Source organism: Monomorium pharaonis, chromosome 1 (assembly GCF_013373865.1).
Source record: "Monomorium pharaonis isolate MP-MQ-018 chromosome 1, ASM1337386v2, whole genome shotgun sequence".
Taxonomy (NCBI): domain Eukaryota; kingdom Metazoa; phylum Arthropoda; class Insecta; order Hymenoptera; family Formicidae; genus Monomorium; species Monomorium pharaonis.
Window position 1 is genome coordinate 7,152,045 of NC_050467.1, and position 20,158 is coordinate 7,172,202.

At 28.5% G+C, this 20,158-nt stretch overlaps 1 protein-coding gene across 6 annotated transcripts; it reads left to right on the top strand.

Moving 5' to 3' along the window:
- The first annotated feature begins 2,542 nt into the window (after positions 1-2,542).
- On the top strand, positions 2,543-19,894 carry LOC105839681 (mitochondrial carrier homolog 2). 6 transcript variants are annotated; one of them, XM_012686161.3, is made up of 10 exons: positions 2,543-2,684; positions 2,826-3,205; positions 3,274-3,410; positions 4,170-4,254; positions 7,587-7,755; positions 8,387-8,518; positions 11,225-11,411; positions 11,654-11,721; positions 12,385-12,587; positions 19,330-19,894. In XM_012686161.3, the coding sequence occupies exons 2-9, from the start codon at positions 3,196-3,198 to the stop codon at positions 12,575-12,577; spliced, it is 981 nt and encodes a 326-aa protein (XP_012541615.1). In that variant the 5' UTR covers positions 2,543-2,684; positions 2,826-3,195; the 3' UTR covers positions 12,578-12,587; positions 19,330-19,894. The 6 variants fall into 6 exon arrangements, with proteins under 6 accessions (XP_012541615.1, XP_012541613.1, XP_036151225.1 ...); XM_012686159.2 differs by lacking the exon at positions 19,330-19,894 and adding an exon at positions 15,637-15,778; XM_036295332.1 differs by lacking the exon at positions 19,330-19,894 and adding an exon at positions 15,030-15,252.
- Positions 19,895-20,158: the final 264 nt, after the last annotated feature.

Genomic DNA, 20,158 nt, shown 5'->3' on the forward strand with positions numbered 1-20,158 from the left:
CACGTAAAACACCTAGGGTGCGTTCTTAAATTCGCAACGGATGCAGCCAGATACACCAGAATGTCATTCCATCTTTGTTACTTACGGAAAGTTGAACAAAGATAGAAAAACACTCCAGTGCATCCGTTGCGAATTTAAAAACGCACCCCTATAGAGACTGGTGGAGTGGAGAGTTGGAGACTGGCCAGTGGCCACGACCACGACCACGGACGACGTGGTTTCGTCAAAAGAAGAAGCAAGAGAGAAAGTTCTTACTTATTTTCTTTCTCTTCTATCTTTTTCTTATCTCTTTTGTTATCTTTTTTCTTTCATTTGAGAATAGCTGAAAAATGGCGGACCAATTAAAAGTAGTTCTTTCGTGACCAGTCTAATTATAATGAGCTGAATAGGCGCGTTCAGCAGATGCGGATCAGGGGCTCTATTCTTGAATTCATTCGCAAGAGAAACGTATTCGCAAATTCTGATCTTACAGAAAAGTTGGAAATTTATTGGTTATCGTATGGCTATTAACCAATAAACTTACAACTTTCTGTTAGAGCGAGTATTTGCGTATACGTTTCTCTTGCGAATAAATTCAAGAATAGAGCCCCAGGGGCTCAATTCTTGAATTTATTCGCAAGAGAAACGTATTCGCAAATTCTGTTCTTACAGAAAAGTTAGAAATTTATTGGCTATCGTATGGCTATTAACCAATAAACTTACAACTTTCTGTTAGAGCGAGTATTTGCGTATACGTTTCTCTTGCGAATGATTTCAAGAATCGGGCCCCAGGGGCTCGATTCTTGAATTCATTCGCAAGAAAACGTATGCGCAAATACCCGCTCTAACAGAAAAGTTGCAAGTTTATTGGTTGAAGGCCATACGATAGCCAATAAATTTTCAACTTTTCTGTAAGAACAGAATTTGCGAATACGTTTCTCTTGCGAATGAATTCAAGAATCGGGGCCCAGGGGCTCTATTCTTGAATTTATTCGCAAGAGAAACGTATACGCAAATACTCGCTCTAACAGAAAGTTGTAAGTTTATTGGTTAATAGCCATACGATAACCAATAAATTTCCAACTTTTCTGTAAGATCAGAATTTGCGAATACGTTTCTCTTGCGAATGAATTCAAGAATAGAGCCCCAGGGGCTCGATTTTTGAATTCATTCGCAAGAAAACGTATGCGCAAATACCCGCTCTAACAGAAAAGTTGCAAGTTTATTGGTTAAAAGCCATACGATAGCCAATAAATTTTCAACTTTTCTGTAAGAACAGAATTTGCGAATACGTTTCTCTTGCAAATGAATTCAAGAATCGAGCCCCAGGGGCTCTATTCTTGAATTCATTTGCAAGAGAAACGTATTCGCAAATTCTGATCTTACAGAAAAGTTGGAAGTTTATTGGCTATCGTATGGCTATTAACCAATAAACTTGTAACTTTTCTGTTAGATCTAGTACTTGCGTATACGTTTCTCTTGCGAATGAATTCAAGAATAGAGCCCCAGGGGCTCGATTCTTGAATTCATTCGCAAGAGAAACGTATACGCAAGTACTAGATCTAACAGAAAAGTTACAAGTTTATTGGTTAATAGCCATACGATAGCCAATAAACTTCCAACTTTTCTGTAAGATCAGAATTTGCGAATACGTTTCTCTTGCGAATGAATTCAAGAATCAAGCCCTAGTGGGCGCTCAGTAATTCTTTACTATGATTGGTTTCTGCTTCTAAATCCAACGAAGAACTCAAGGCAAAAACCAATCATATTAGAGAATTACTTAGCGCTCACTGATCTGCTCTGTCTGCTGCGTCCATTGGCTGTCTTCAGCGGAGAGAAGGCCGCATTCAGTAGACTCAGCAGCTAAGTAGCAATCGGACATAATTGGTTCTGACTTATAGAGCCAACAAATCAACGGTATTATTCAACGGAAAATCTAGTAATGTTGCTCAACTGTGTTGAATCTGCTGAATGTAGCCAATGTAGCGGTGGAACTGTTGTAAAATTCTTTTATATGATTGGTTTATACATTTAGATCCAACAGGAACTAAGGGCAAGAACGAATCATGTTGGAGAATTTTATACAGTTTCACCGCTACATATTCTTTGCTGAACGCAGCCAGTAGGTTTGTTCTGGTTGCCTACACTTTTACACTTCTACGAAAAGTATAAGTTCTTATTGGCTGGTTAAAAATATAAACCAATAAGAACTTATATTTTTCGTAGAAGTGTAAAAGTGTAGGCAACCAGAATAAACCTAGGGTCTGTTCGCGTCACATGCCCCAACATGCTCCTATTCACCCCATAGCACTCCAATACGTTGATTCCGATGATGCCAACCTATTAGAATGCGTTGGAGTGAGTAGGAGTATATCGGAGCATGGCGACGCGAACAAACCATATATGTCTTTTTGTCTCTCTTCGTCGCACCACCACAGACCACCCACTGACATTAGCAACCAGCTGTCACTTCTGTCATTGTTGGTCACCGTTTTTCTCTTTCTCGTGAGAGAGGCGCCGATTCGAAATATTCGAGGTCCCCCTTCGAAATCTCGGCTGGAAACATCTCGGAGCGGACAGCGGAGATCCCGGACGTGTTCAAACGAGCTTCAAAGTTTGAGTCGCGAGAGTCGCGAGTACGAGTGAAAAGAAGGGAGAGAAGAGAAGAAAGAGTTTCTTGCGGTGTGAAGGTTTCCGCTTTAGAGGTTAGAAAACATCAGTGCTGGCAGATAGATACCAATAGATACTGAAATACTAGTACGAATGGTGGGAGAAAAAAAAAGATAAATACATTCGAAAAGCCGCTTCAAGGAAATGTTGCATATTAAGTGTTGGATTGATTTCAGTGAGTGAGACCGATTGCCGAGGGAAAGAGACAAGAGTTCTTCATGAGTCTGGTTTTTTCGCGAGAGTTCTGAGAGATAATTCCTCGCTTATCTACTTATTGGCATTTGAATGAGTGGATTTTGCGCAACTTTGCACCGGGAGTGCAAAGAGCAAACACTAAAAAAATACAAAAAATACTGTGTCATCAAAAACAAATGAGAATATCACAACGACGACGCTGAGCCCAATTGTCTTTAAAGGATTTCTTCGTTGACACAGTTGTCTTCTGCTAACTTAGGCAAAGCAGTTTTACATAAAAGTTTTGATAAAGAGAAGGGGGAAGGGGAGAGATAAAAAGAAATCTAACCTATGATATTGTGATTTTAAACAATGAAACACGGTACGTTTTCATATAAGACAAGAATCTCTGGTAGATTAAGCTCCTATTGATTTTGATTTCTTTCACAGAGAAGAGGAGGACTAGAAATGTGCCAAGTGCACCTTCAAAGTCGAGAGATATGGCAATCCTATGGTCAGATATAGCTGGTCGCATTTTAGTAAATGCGATCTCTCATCCTATTGAATATGCGAAGGTTCTTATACAGGTAGAGATACATTTGCCAATTAAAATATCATTAGATTATCAAAAGAAAACAAACTTGTCTCTTTGGATATACAGAAAAAGATTCTTGTTTTGAGAATATCTACTTTTGAAATGTTAAATATTGTGAAATGAGATTATCATTAGAAAGACATAACTTGTTTGAGTAACAAAGAAATAAAAAATACTAAAAAACGAAAAATATTAGAAACTAGCAATTTTCAAACCAAGAATCAGATTCTTTTAACACTATCAAAATAATTATACATATATATTATACATATATATGTTGTGCTTTTTACATATTAATATTGCCCGTGTTTTTAGATGACTTATAATTCAAATAAAAATGTTTTTTTCACATTTAAGATTATTAAATTCTTTAAATTATATATAAAAAAAGAAAATATTTCTTATGTATAAAATGATTGTTAAGGGAATCCTAAAGCAAATTAGTTTTTATTTGCTTTTTATTTATTATTTGATATCTTTTATTAAAAAATATCTTTGGCTTTACAGACAGTTCCAAATTCTTGTATGTAATTAGAGTGTACATAAAAATAAACAGAATAAAGAAAAATTTACTGATAAGGAAAAAGTTTTCTAAACACATTATTATATATTGTAAAATGTAGTGTAAAAATTTTTTTGAAATCTTTGTAAAGTCAATTCAAAGATATCTTCTAATAAAAATATCAGTAATTTGCTTTAGGACCTCTCTAAATAGAATATATTTGTTTTAATTATATTTTTTTCTGTAAAGATTGGGCATGAACCTATTCCACCCAAACCAACTGTATCTCTGCTTGGAAAGCCAGCGTTGAAACTACCCAATGTCTTCACATATAGTAAGTGTAACTTTAATAAAAAAATTTGAAACAAGATATCTATTTTTATTATATATAAATTAAGAAAGAGGGTAAACCTTAATAAAAGGAGACCCAGCTCCAATGACTTTGTTCTTGACACATGTTGTCAAGGTTACCCTCCTGAGTGATGTTCAAGAGATTTTAATCGGCGCTCATTGTTTGTTAAAAAGTTATAAACAAAAAAAGGAAAATGTATCCAGCACAATAATAAATTGATAAAATAAAGCACACAAAATTGCGTGCTTTAAAATAAGAAAATTTATTGATTTATTATTATCCTAATCTAAAAAAATATGGATAAATCTAAACAAAAAGGGATCCAGCTCCAATATAATAAATAATAAATTCATTATTAAAATAAAGCACACATTTTTGCTTACCTTTCCCTTACATCCCCACATTAATTTTTATAAAGAACACATAAATTGATTATCTTATTTTAAAACACACAAAAATGCTTAAAAATGCTTTATTTTAATAATAAATTTATTATTCATTGGAACTGCGTTGTAAGATTTACCCATATTTTTTTTACTTGTACATCAGAAAATTACAGCAAATTATGAAACTTTTTAAAAAATAACTTTAACGAATTACGAGCGCTGGTTAAAATCTCTTGAACATCACTCAGAAGTGTGACCTTGACAATATATGTCAAGGTCAAGGTCACTGGGTCCCCTTTCGTTAAAGTTATTGGAAGGAGATGTTAGTTTATGTTTATATCCCAGATTTTTAATGATTGATATTATGTTATATAGATTCGGTTATTTTATAATTGAAAATTCTTTACATATATAAAACCTAAAGACAATTATTTTATTATTTTCCAGTTTATAAAGGTAAAGTCACATGACTTTTTGTATTTTTTAACACAGACGCTTTTGATCATTACCATTTTCTAATAGCGTTTTCTACTGGGAAAACTATTGCAACACTGGTGCGCACTGAGTGCAATTTTATTGTTCCACTGTAAAAATCAGTTCACATATTTTCAGTGTTTAATGTTCTACTGACAAAATTGATGCAAAAAAATTACACCGAGTGCAACTTTTACTCCACCGTCTTTCGAGGCGGTGAAAGGTGCCAGTGCAAATTAAATAGATATTATATTTGTGCTTTAAAGTATTACATTAAAGTATATGTTATTACATTATTTTAGTAAACTTTATAACAATGAAATTGTTTAATTTTTAAACCTTTCTAATGATGTGTTCCACTGAACCACACTAAACCTGCACTATTATTGTGCTAGTGGAGTTTTTATCGAAATCGCCGCAGCGTTGATGCTGCACCAGTTTTCCCAGTAGAAAACGCTATAAATAATAAATAATAAACTATTTGAAACTGCAAAACGCTGATGTTATAACTGCTCTTCAAATGCGCTTTGAAACTTTATTTTTAAATCTAAAATCTGTTTTTTAAACTCCATTTATTCATATGAATATAGCTGTTCAAAATTATTTTTTGTGTAATGAAATTACTTAAGGGAATCCTAAAATCAATCACGAACATTTTTTATTAGAAAATATCTTTATAGAATTTCAATTTCTTTTACACAGTTAAAGTATGCACAAAAATAAGAGATTAAAGGACAATTTTGTGTCAATAACAAAAAAATTTTTTTGATTTTTAAATGTTAAAATTTTTGTTATTGACATGAAATTGCCTTGTGCTCTCTTCATTTTTATGTGAATTTTGATTACCTAAAAGAATGTTTAATTCTGTAAAACTAATTCAAAAATGTTTTATAAAAGAGTATTTTAAAACTGCTTTGTTTTAATTTTTAATTCCAATTATACGATTGTTTACATATGTTGTTTCTAGGGAAGCATGATCTAATTTTGTATAAATATATTGTAAATTTAGTATACTAAGCAAATATTATTGTAAAGTGATAACAATTATCAACATACTAAAATTTTTTTGTTTTTGTTATAAACTCAATCATTCTCCCTTACATTTTTGTATATACTTTAATTCTGTAAACAACACAATTCTATAAAGCTAATTACAAGATTAGTTTAAAATGGGAAGTGAGGAAGTTGATAATGTAGAATTATTAGTGCACATTGTTAACAAAATTTTGTATATATTTCTTTTATAGATTTGGAAATTCTTTTTTGATATTAAAGTAGATATGTATTAACATCAGTATGTGCATTGTACTTTATATCGGAAACGGAGAAAATTTTTTCACGTTCTGTTTATCAACTTTTCACGCGCATATTTAAAAATTATTATGGAACAATTTTGTCTCAATCAAAGTTTAATTTTAAGGACTCGACATTGTTTGTTCCTATTATCTATGTGTTTGGAATGTCGAATTTTGTGAGTACAAGATTGCAGATCTTTTATATCAGGCAAATATTTATTTGGCGGCGTGACAGCTCCACACGCTGTATTTGACTAACAAGGGAACCTCGAAAATTTTAATTTTAACGAAACTTAGCATAAATGTAGAGGGGGTAAATACATGAATTTAGAAATTTTTTGTTTGAACTTATAAACGGTTTAAAGGATTGAAACCACCCTTCAAAAGTTGAGAGTTTTTGCCTTTCCTTGGTGTATCTTGTCAACTAAACAAAAGATGTTTTATACAAAAGTTTTACAGCATAAATATCTCTATTTTACTATGCTATTTATTTTTTGAAAAGAATTGGAAAAAAACTTTCCAAAAAATAAATAGGATAGTTAAATAGAGGTATTGATATTGTAAAACTTTTGTATAAAATATTTATTGATATCTCATTTGATTTACGAGATATATCGAGAAAAACAAAAATGTTTTTACCTTTGAAGAGTGGTTTCAACCCTTTAAACAATTTATAAACTCAAACGAAAAATTTCTAAATTCACGTATTTACCTCCTCTACATTTATGTCAAGTTTCATTAAAATAAGAATTTTCGGGTTCGCGAGGTTGCCTTGTAAGAAATGATAAAAGTATTGTGAATTTTTTTTATTTTTGATGCTTTATAATCCAGACTGTTGGTAGTAATGCATATACTTTTATTTTGGAGGATTTCTAAATCTATAAAAGCAATAAGATGAATTCTTTTGATAAAAAATATTACGTTTAATTAATGAAACAGACTTGTCTTTAACATCCTTCAATAATACTAAAAAAAATTATTATTTAAAGAAAACGAATCGATTAAAAATTAGAAAGATGAGATTCAGAAATGTACTGTATTAATCGAAAGCATATCCTCAAACTTTGATCAAGTTCATATATTATATGAGACTGAAGAACTTTTTTAAATTATATATTATTTTACTGCTTTTGTTTTACAAGTTACATTATTTTTGCAGTTAAACATATAAAGAGCGTAGATGGCTTCACAGGTTGCTACAGAGGTTTAGTGCCCAAAATGTGTTCCTATACGATTAGCACAATAGTGTATGACAAAGCTCTGGAATATCTGCAGTCAAACTCGGTAAACCAGAACGAAGATGAGGACGATGAGGATGAAAGTGTGAAGTAAGTGTTAAGGAGGATTCTGTAGTTTAAAAAAATAAAGGAAAGACGTGACTTTTTATTTATATAAGTCTTTTAGTATGAAAATTTTTGGCATTATCTTCAAAATAACAATGAACAAAATTTAAATAAATAAAAGATGATAATTTATTATTTAAAAATATTTTCTTATTAATATTTATAAATATTGATGTAGCAAACATTGTAAAAGAATTGTTTATTTTATAATAATGATTTAAATGTAATTTTTACATTTCTTAATATGATATCATTTAAAAGGAATTATATAATTCATGAACATCTTATACTTTTACACGAAATTAGTACAATAAAAAATTTAATTCCAAACAATTTTTTTCTTTAAATTCCATTCTTTTTTATGAATTGCAACATTCTTATATTTTGTTTGTGATCCAATTACTTAAAATGTTTTTTGTCACAAGATTTGGTGCTATTTTAGAAAGTTATTTGAAGACTGTATGATCAAAGAATCAAAGATTTTCAGAATATTCAAGAATTCCTATATATTAATCATAAACTTCCTCTCAAGTTATTATGTGAAAAAACTGAAGAACTTTCTTAAGAAAAAGAAGAAAATTATAAATAATGAATGTATAATTTTTTCTATTTACAGACGTAAAAGATGCATGAATGAAATCATCAGAGATGTAATCAGTAAAACAATCGCAATTACAGTTACTCATCCTCTTGAGGTTATTTCGCTAAGGATGATGGCACAATTTGTAGGTGGAGAAACAAGATATAGGTATAAATATATATAACGTAATTTTTTTTACGCCTAGAAATAAAAGGAAGAATTTTTCTTTTTTCAATTAATCCTCGACTCGGCTGGACCACTCAAAACCTGAAGGGATATTTGTTAATTTTGGAAGATTATTCACATATTTTTTTTTATCACAAAGATATCAAAAATTAATTTTGAAAACTGCTGCTTTTCTGTTGTTTTATATTTTAAATTGTTGCTTTTTTCTATTATTTTATATGCATATATTTACATGCGATCATATATACTGTATTTACAGTGTAGAACGACTTTTTAATTATCTAATACAAGGTTTACTCAAATCTTGTAAAAGAATTTTCTGACAATTTCAATATCTTCTAGAAACTTTATTCAAAACTTCAAGATAAAAAAAATTTTTAATACAGCTTTAAAATAAATTTATTTTATTTTAAATAAAATTATATATTATAAATAAAAATTATATATTTTATATTTTTTATTAACTTATTGTTTTATTATTATATTATTTGTTTATTTTATTATGTGCTTTTTATTATGGGCCACTTGAATTTTGAATATTAAATTTGTAAAAGTACTGAAAACAATTTAAATTAAATAATATGTGATATCTGCAATATATGTATCTCCCTCACTGAAAACTTAGAATTTGAAAGGTGATTAAATACACAACTTTAATTTTAAATTATATATTTTTATTGATAATTTTTTAAATACACATTCACACAAAAAGTCGCACAAAAATGTATGTGAATGTATATGCCGTATTATTGTTAACATATTGCAAGAAAAAAATTATCATTTATTTAAGGATTATTATTTAAGGAAACAATTTTGTTAGAAAGATAGGGTTAACATTTAAATTTAAAAGTAATTTAACATTTAAAAAATTTCTTTAAGTATCAATAAAATTCCATAGAAATTCATGATTTTCCAGATTTAAAAAATTCCTTGAAAATTTCAAAATTTTTTCTGGCAGTAAACACCTTATAATAATGCCTAAGAATGATCTAGCCAGAGTCGTTCGAAAAATGTGATGATTAAAATGTATACAATCTAGAGAAAAAGAAAAATAATCATTGAGATATAATGAAAAAAAAAAGAAATTTAATATTAATATTCCTTTATCAAGTAAATAAACAAAATATATTTTTGTACAATTCGTCAAATAAACTAAAAATAAAAACGAACTAAGTGCATTTAACTACTCTCATAAATAGATGTCAAATTCTCACTGTCAGTTTGTAAATTGATTATAATTTTTTTTGTTTTTTGAATATACTTTGTTAATTTTGAATATAATTGTATTAAAAAATATTTGTCAAAGTATGGGATAGGTAAAATGATCTGATTTTATACCTCCGAAATAGCAAATAAAAACGGAAGCCGAAGATAAATAAAAATCACACAAAAAATTATTAGGCATCAAGATACGCTGCAAATGACAAGACTGAATTTATTCGTATTAGCCTTACTTGTACATGTTTAAAATCAGTATATAAAGCTATTAAATCTAATATTATAAATTATTGTTAAAATTTTATGAATTTACTAATTAATGTTTTTCTGATAATAAAATATGACATGCTTTAATAGTTGAATAGTAGACTGTGACTAAAAAACGCGAGATTGCTGAAACATTTTTTATTAAAAAACATGGTCATATTATCAATTTACAAACTGACAGTGAGAATTTGACATCTATTTATGAGAGTAGTTAAATGCACTTAGTTCGTTTTTATTTTTAGTTTATTTGACTTGGTTCTTCATCGACGTTTCTCATTATGATTGTTTTTTCACTTTCTCTTCTATCGTTATCAGTTTAACATTGTAATATGAATGGAAAGCATATATTATGCCTCTTATATATTATGTGTCAACATTATACTTGTATTTTTGTATTATCTGTAAGTAATTTTACAATCGTTCTCAATACTGCGACACTTTTTTGTGTTATATAATTTGTTATCTTGTCTGATTTATCTGAACATATGTCATAGATTCCAATGTAATGTGTGTAATGTAACTTATATATCAATTGCACTTGATAAGGACCTAAACCGTTGGTTGAAACGTAGTGCTTGTATTTAATTATATTTGGCTAGTCAGGTCAAAATTGAATTATTTGTGTTTATTTTTTGCTTTAATAGTTCTTGTAGTTTAATAATTTATTTTGCTTAATGAAAAAAAATGTTAATATTTTGAAACAAAAACATTATCAATGAGAACTATTTTAAATGGCACTGAGAACATTTTCAATATTACATCCTTCAAGGATTTTTCTCTACAGTATTTTATATTTTATCAGTATTTTATTATTACAAATTGTAAGATTTGCACAAAAAATTATTTTTAAGTCATAAGATCTATTTTGATCGAATAAGATCTTTATTTATTTATTTGTTTATGTCAATTGATTATTTGATATATTTTATTATGGTTTTTCGTTAACATATCTCTCATAATATAACTTCTTATATATTTAATACTTTCATTTAATAGCTGGGCTGATTTGAATTTTTTTATTTAAATTAACTTTCCTGACAAATTTAAAAGTCAAAATTAAATTTAAAAGCTCAAAATCTAAAAAAATTACCGTTTTTACTCGCTATTCAGACAAAAATTGATCCATTTTACCCATCGTCTTTTACATATTTCTGAATGGTTCATTTATAGTAACAAAATTTATTGTTATCTTCTCACAATTAGTAGTTTATTCGGCTCGTTCCTGGAGATTTACAGGGAGAACGGAATCCTAGGATATTACGCGGGATTAATACCGCGCGTTATAGGAATTGCCTCAGTTACAATTCTAACTGGCATTGCCACATATGCCATCAATAATTATGTCATACAAGAGCCAGCGATAAAACCGCACATTGCTTCAACCATGAAAGTAAGCGCAGTCTAATATTGATACACTATAGCTCAAAACTTTCAGCACATATCTGATGTTTTTACTCTAATAAGATGTTTATTACTGAAAAGAAATCGGAAAGATCTAAAATTTATTTTTTTACCCTTGAAAATTGTGGATTTTTCATAGAATTTCACACACATACACACGCACACACACACACAGAGCATTAAATATACTTTGTTCCTAAAGATGAATTTTTTAAAACAATATTTCTATAGTTTGTAGTTACGACTGTTATGTATCCGTTCCTAGTGGTGTCACACTGCATGGCAGTAAATGATTGTGGGTAAGTAAAATTTTACATCTAATTTTCGTTGGAAATTAACATAATTTTTAATTTTTGTCGCACTTAAAAATGATACACTTTTTTATAAATTTGGAAAGTTTGTTAAGATTATCGTGCCTTTCATAAATAGTTACATCATTTAAAATCAAAATTTATATAAAAATTTGTATGTATAAAAAAAATTTATTATCAAAACTTATCTTTATCTATAAAAGAAATTATAACAGAAAAAAGTTCTACATAAGACAGAACACACCACGATTCTATATAAAGAACAATATTTTTTGTTATTTTATATAAACTTAATTTATATAATATTAGATTTATTTTATGATCCATATTATAATTGTTATTTAAAATAATCTAACTTTAAAAGATGCTTTTTAGAATTAACTTTTAATTTAATTTAATAATTCTTAACGCAATACTTTTAACTTTTTTATTCAAGCAATTTTTAACATAACTTTTATAAGTCATTAACTTTAGCTTAATTTAAATTAATTCAACTAGCTAAAAAAATATAATTAACTTACCCAAATTTGATTAAAATGTGCGATGAAGTTTTATATTTTAAAAATTAATAATATAGAAATGAAATCGGTCAAAAACATTTATTTTGAAAGATTTTAAATTCGATGTGCATTCATGAAAATTATGTTCAAGATTAGTAGCTGGTCTCCCACCACACATGCCGATCTATCATAACTGGTTGCATTGCTGGTCCCATCTGTCATCTCATAATCAGCTAAAGAGAGGTAGCAGCCTGTTATGGCGTTACTACACCGGGCCGCAAGAGTTGTTGAATGGCAAGCTGATACCGATTATGAGCGATAATTTCTATCAGCCCAGTTCTTAATCAGCGCCAAGTAAGCAAGTCTATTGTAAACCAAATAATGTTGTTATAAATCGACTGAATATCGACTGATAGTCATGTCTGTTAACATTTTATTTCTAGTGTATACACATAATCATATAAAAAGGAAAAGAAAGAAAATCGCAATAAATTTTTATAGAGCCGTATAAGAAGTTCGCATTTAAACATTCTTACAAAATCAAATCATAGATAAAAATAAAAAAAAAGCAAAATGTTTAGAATCAGGGTTGGAAAAATTTTATGCTTTTTATGAAGATTATGTCAGTAAAAATCAGTATTTCCTGGAAAAACCGGCAAAAATTAACACTTCTATTAATAATAATACATAGAAAATAATGATTGATTAATTGAAAATGGTTTTCCTAATTCGAATTTTATCCATGTATGTGTGTGTGTGTGTGTGTGTGTGTGTGTGTGTGTGTGTGTGTGTGTGTGTGTGTGTGTACATATATACATGTGTGTATATATATATATATATATATATATATATATATATATATACATGTGTATATATATATATATATATATATATATATATATATATATATATATATATACATGTGTATATATATATATATATATATATATATATATATATATATATATATATATATGAGTTATTTCACGGAATCCGCATATGAAATCTGGGACCATAGTTACCGATTTGATTTAAACTGCAGAAAAATATTCGTCAGGAACAAACTGAATTTTTTTAGATTTTTAAACCCATGGGATTAGTGGGGGCGCTGCTGTCATTTCCTTGACATGTCGCGTTCTGACATCGCTTTGAAGTAAATTTTCACCATTTTCTTCTTTTCTGTTTTTTTTTTCAAACGTGTACATTTTTTATATGTAAAATTTCTTACTTTTTCCAATAAAAATATTTCCAATTCCCTCAAAATTAAAGAAAGCATTAAAAATGATGATTTTTGATAAAAATTCTGTTTTTTTATACCTTCCCCAAAATTTATTTTAAAATGAATATTTTTATTGGAAAGAGCGAATTTTTTTACATAATATATGTAGTTCATAGCTTTTGCTCTCAATGGTTAGAATCAAAATTAAATAAATAAACAAATTATATTTACTATTTATAATTATATTTTCGTCTTTAATAATTATTTTTATTAAGTTTTTTTTATTAAATACTTGAGTTTTTTTGTTAAGTATTTTTATTAATTACAGCCATCAATTAATTTTTATTTTTATAAAGTTCAAAGATGAGAAAATTACTTTTGCATGAGCATATCCTACCATATCATTCAGAGGAATTATTGCGTGATAACTCTGAGTGCTTTTTACTGATTTGATTGTAGCATATCTAAAAATATTTTTGTTTGCTTTGCTTACGACTTGAATCCAAGTTGAAAGGATTGAAACATTTTTTTAGTTTCTTTTTGTGAGCACTTTGATGCCATTTCAAGACGAAAATGATGCAAAAAAGTTATAAAAAGTTATATTCTCTATATCGATACACTTTAACGATTCTCGAGTTACGTGAAGCACTCGGCACATCTGATCGTAGCATGCTCTATTGATTCGTAACGGCAACTCCAAAAACGTACCCATACACAACAGGAGTTGTGGAAAACAATATATTTTATATTTAAATAAAGTAATATTATCTTACAAGATTTGTAAGCAAATAGAAATATTTTTAGAATAACGGTATGTTACACACAATACAGTGAAAGGGACTCAGAGTTATTACGCAATAATTCCTTTGAATTATATAGTATGATATGCTTATGCAAAAGTAATTTCAACATCTTTGAACTTTATAAAAATAAAAATAGATCGATGGCTGTACAACGACTTAATAAAAAATCAATAATAAGGACGAAAATATAATTAGAAATAGTAAATAATTTGTTTATTTAATTTTGGTTCTAACCATTAAGAGCAAAAGCTTTAAACTACATATATTATGTGAAAAAATCCGCCCTTTCCAATGAAAATATTCATTTTAAAATAAATTTTGGAGAAGATATAAAAAAACAGAATTTTTATCAAAAATCATCATTTTTAATGCTTTCTTTAATTTTGAGAAAATTGGAAATATTTTTATTGGAAAGAGCAGAAAATTTTACATAAAAATGTACACGTTTGACAAAAGAACAAAAAGAAAGAAATTGGTGAAAATTTACTTTAAAGCGATGTCGGAACGCGACATGTCAAGGAAATGATAGCAGCGCCCCCACTAACCCGTAGGTTTAAAATTAAAAAAAATTCAGGTTGTTTTAACTCATATTGACAAATTTTTTTCTACAATTTAAACGGAATCGGTGACTATGGTCCCAGATTTTATATGCGGATTCCGTGAAATGACATATATATATATATATATATATATATATATATATATATATATATATATATATACACATACACCTGTGCACCAGAAGTGATCTTTTTCTTACCTGTCAATTCACAGTCAAGGACCACACTTCGACACATAAAAAATTGTGTACAACATGTGCAGTTGACTATTGCCCACTCGCCTTCGGCTCATGCGTCCACTGTGCGTTCCTACACTTACAGGCAATAGCCATTTTACCGCACTTATTACACAATATACTTGTTATACATAATATACTTGTTACACAATATGTTCAAGTATATAATAATGAATTTTTTAATAAAATTTTTTATAAGTATATTTTACGACTATTATCAAGAGAGAAAAAATATTTTGTTCTAGAAAGTAATTTTACTTATTGTAGAAAAAAAATGCAAATGAGTATTTTTTTTGGCAAGAGAATTTTTTGTGTGTTGATAAAATCTGGGATGGTAAAAACTTGAATTTACTACGATTTATTCTATCTATTGGACTTTTCTTTACCAACCCTGATTAGGATTGATCGGGGTACAATTGAAAAGTCATTGTAATTAAATGTCACGATAATTTTTTATACAAGGAAGTCACATTATATAAATTATTTTTAATGATAGTGATGTCAATAGACATTTCTTAATGAATTAATTAATTATATTTAACTAATTTTACGATGACTATTAATTTAATTTTTTTTTTTTTTTAGAAAGTAACATTATATTCGCCTGAGCAATCATTGCGACCAAGAGCATAGATTTTCAGATCAAATATCATAATGTAAATAAGAAAAAATAAGTTAGAATACAGACATGTAGTTGCAAAATAATAAAAAGTAATGCAGGAAGAAACAAGATGTATTTTTTGCTATGTTGACAATTAGACTTTATTGTTTCGACAATTAATCGACTTATAGTGCGACCCCCTCCCCTTCTCGTTGATAATTGGTAAAAGATTTCGATAAGTATTGCATTCGTCGAATTATAAATATCCTAAATATATGTTACATAATTATACGTGTGTGTGTGTGTGTGTGTGTGTGTTATGTCCTAGAAAAAAAAATAACGCGCGAGAGTCTATAAGTTACATTTCTCGCTGCTACACATGTATAAAAAAAATATCAACTCTAGCTAATGGTCTTAACAAAGTTTGTACACGCTTGTTTTTCTTTAGACATTCGGACTATATTTCGCCTATACAAAGGTAGCCAGTCGAATGTGAATAATGAACAGATAATGTATACAGCGCGTTTCATTACATCGTGTTAATTTTTAATAATAAAATTTAATGAAATTGACGTCAAAAATTATGTAGTTTTTTCTTATTTAAATTGTAATTGAAAATAGTTCTCTTGAACTTTCGTCAGAGAGTAACCCAAATCTGTAATTTGGGGGATTTGTAAGAGCAGCGCTACCATTTAGTTATTGGATCAAAAAAATAAAGTAATGAATGTTTTTCAACAGAAAAAGTGACTTTTCAATCATTAAAATAGTTTAAGTAAGACAGTAACATTTTTATTAATTTTCAAAATAATTAAGGTAAAATTTTTTTCCTTTTACTTTCTCCGAATCTATCTATAGATAGCCTGACATACAGCAAACTTCACAGTATTTAAAAAGTGTAAAAACAAAATGAGAATCATCGACCTAATATTCAACTTATTATTTATGAATAGGAACTTAGAGCAATTAAAAACATTATAAAGAGATCAGATTATTTAAAAAACTTAAAAATATCTTGGAAGCGACAAAAATAACCGCGATTAGCGATATTGTGATGAGTATTGAGTAATAAGTAGGACTACATCTGGTCGCGAAAGGGGAGTTAAGCATTCTTTTATACATTTAACAATTATTTTTATTTTGTGATAGCGCTGCAATAGAGACCTGTCATTGACGAGCAAAAAGTAAATTATGGACACACTATATTTATAATTGCATTGTGAAATGATTTCTAATTAAATCTATTGAAGCGAGGACTTTCACAAATTATACTAATAGATTCAAGTAAAGCATGGTGTTCACGATTTGACTAAAAATGAATTGTACTTTTTTCTCAGTTACATTACATTACTTTATCGTATTTGTATTTTCTACGAAATTTATTTCATTTATGGTCGGATAAGTGTAGTGATAATTGGTCGTCGCTTCGTCCACAGAATCGCTTCTTAAGAATTAAATTATACTGCGATAAATTATGCTGCGAAAAATAAATAACATCGGTACATGTGACGGAGCTTACCAGACATCACGTATTCGTCGAAGGACATTTTTTTCGCACTAACGCCAGCTATCAATTTATGTATACAGCTTTTTAGCAGATGAGGTGTGAATTAATTAAATAAAAAACACTAATCGTTCGATTTTTACAGCGAGATAAACTGTAACTACATGCTAAGCATTATTATCAGCATTATCAAAACAGTCGACTGATTAATCAGTGTATAACAATTCCCGTACGCTTTTGTAAAGTCTCTTAAAACATCTGAGTTGGATAAGGCCTATTTAAATTTATTTTTTCTAAACTCTATAACAGATTTTTAAAAATAGAAGTTTAAATTATATTTAAAAAAAACTTTTAAAAATAAAGTCGTAATTTTATTTAAATACTTTTTAAATATATAGTCTTCTTAAAAACTATTTAAACCTTTTTAATAAAATATTAAAAATATAGTCTTAAAAACTCTAAGAGAATATTAAAAATTCTGTAAATAGAATTTTTAAAAATAGTGTTTAATAGAGCTTTCAAAAAATAAAATTAATAAAGTAAGCCTTATTTCAACCAGATATTTTACTAAATATATGTTCAACGATTCGAGCAGCTATATGGAATTTGATTTTCTTAAGCAAATTACATGAACGCTTGGCAACACCAGTTATATCTATTCCGTTTAACAATCTTTTCTCTTTGTTAGTTCTTTATTATTTAAGTTAGTTGTCATCATAGCCTGGCAAGATGTATTATTTTATATTGTAAATAAAAATCTACGAAAAATGCAATAAATGCGAAAATGCGTGCCTAAAGTCTGAAGTATAACATTTCGCTGTTACGCAATCGAGAAATCTCTTTCTCGCCTGAATCAATCGAAAGTATAAGGCCGCTGTTGTCACAACTGCGTCAAAAGTAAAGTAGATATTTTAATTCTATTAACCTGTTCTTGCGTGTAACACGATAAAGATTCGGAAACGATCAACATTTAATATTTATTTAATCAATATCGCTTCTTATGCTATTATTAGGTATAACAATCGATTGTTTGCCGAATTATGCATTTACGCATGGGAATAACTTTTTTTTAGGCTTTCTCCGCGAAGTTATATACATTGGAAAGTACTGCGCGCATGTTTGCGGGAATGTAGATGAAATTGCAAGCAAGATGTACATATCCAAATGGAACATTTCACAATCAAATAATACGAATATCCTTGGTGCAGTACAAATTGAAACTGTTCAATATTCACATTCTAATAACGGAGAACTCGAGCTCGATTACATCTGAGGAGCTTCTTCTTTCGCTTTTCGTCTTCATAAAGTCTTATTTTCTTCTTTCATCTCGTTTCTTTAAATATTATGCGTATGTACAAAAGTATCTTTCTTACAACATATGAATTACAAAAAAATAAAGAGAAAACAACTTACACTAAAGAGACATGTCGATATTACCGAGGCAGCATAATACTTATGAGTATGAATAGTTTCTCCTTCTCAAGGACAAGCATATATTATAATTAGCTCATGAGCTCATAAATAAGTAGAGTACATCATACATTTTTCCCATCTGGGAGATACATTACTAATAAATTCGTTTACCAGCTTCTGGTAAGATAAAGAACACCACTGACGAAATTTTAGGGCGGGTTTATCAATGCTCAGCTAAGTTAAATTTGACTAATAGTTAAATACTAACTGTAAGCTATGTGTTTATCAAAGCGGAATAACTAACAGTTACGTTTGTAACAAACACTTTAACCAACAGTTTATGCGTAACTGTTAGTTATTCCGCTTTGATAAACACATAGCTTACAGTTAGTATTTAACTATTAGTCAAATTTAACTTAGCTGAGCATTGATAAACCCGCCCTTACTCTAGTAAATTTAATAACGGGGGGGGGGGAAGCGGCAGACTTTGACCAGAAATTTTAGTGGCGAAATCACATCCAGAGACAAATCTATTTTCTTATGTAGCTACATTACAAAATTTGGTTATATTATCACTTAGCGATATTTATATTATTGGTTATATTTATATATAGATGTCTATCTAATGAAACAAAATTTTTTACAGTAGTTATGTAAAAAAATGAATTTGCCTCTAGGTACATCGTTTTATATACAAGCAGTATTCTCTACTCTTTAATTATTAATAGCAATTCGATATATTTGTTGCGTTTTTTTCTCGCAGGAACTAAAATGAAATAACTGCAAATAAGAGTACATGATAAAGAGATAATCATGGACACAATATGAATAAACGTAGCATTGTCTATCTTTTCCTAAAACATTAAACCAACGAATAATGGTATTGTGACAATATAAAAAGAATGCGGAAGTATACTATCTTTTTGTGTAAATTGTCTCTGACAAGAAGATAAGGCAAGTTATGTATCATTAATTATAGATTGATGGTAATAATTATCCTGAAAAAAGTTTAATAATAGTTACTAAATGTTGAGTGAAATATTTTTACTTTTTTAAATATTTAGTAAGTACTATACAAAAAGCGATAGAATCTACGAATGAAACCAGTGATGACAATGAAAATTAGACAAATAAATTCTTTTTTTTTTCCCCCCAATAAATAGGTAATATATAAATACACTGAGAAAATTGCCTAAAAGATACATTTATTTTTTTGAACGGATAATTTATTTCCGCACATTTCCGATAACTTTACTCTTAATGAATCGTAATTAGATTTTGTATTAATATTTAAATACTTAATTTAAATACTCGTAAATATCCGTTCGTTACTTTTTAAAAGGCTAATTTGATCAGATAGGCTAATTTTCTCAGTGTTTATATCAGGGTCGAGCGTTTATATATGTAAAATACAAATAACCTATATTACATGTATACAATATAAACTCTATATAAATATTTGTTTGCAATTTTTTACGTATTATCATGTAAATAATAATCTAAGATCATAAAAAATTCAGATTTTTATCGAAAATATGAAAATTAGATTTTGTTTTATTATCAATATATATTTTTATCAATACTAAAACTAT

Coding starts and splice junctions, on each gene's coding strand:
- LOC105839681 (XM_012686161.3), top strand. Junction 3,411..4,169: donor ATGCGAAGGTTCTTATACAG/GTAGAGATACAT, acceptor TTTTCTGTAAAG/ATTGGGCATGAACCTATTCC. Junction 7,756..8,386: donor GATGAGGATGAAAGTGTGAA/GTAAGTGTTAAG, acceptor TTCTATTTACAG/ACGTAAAAGATGCATGAATG.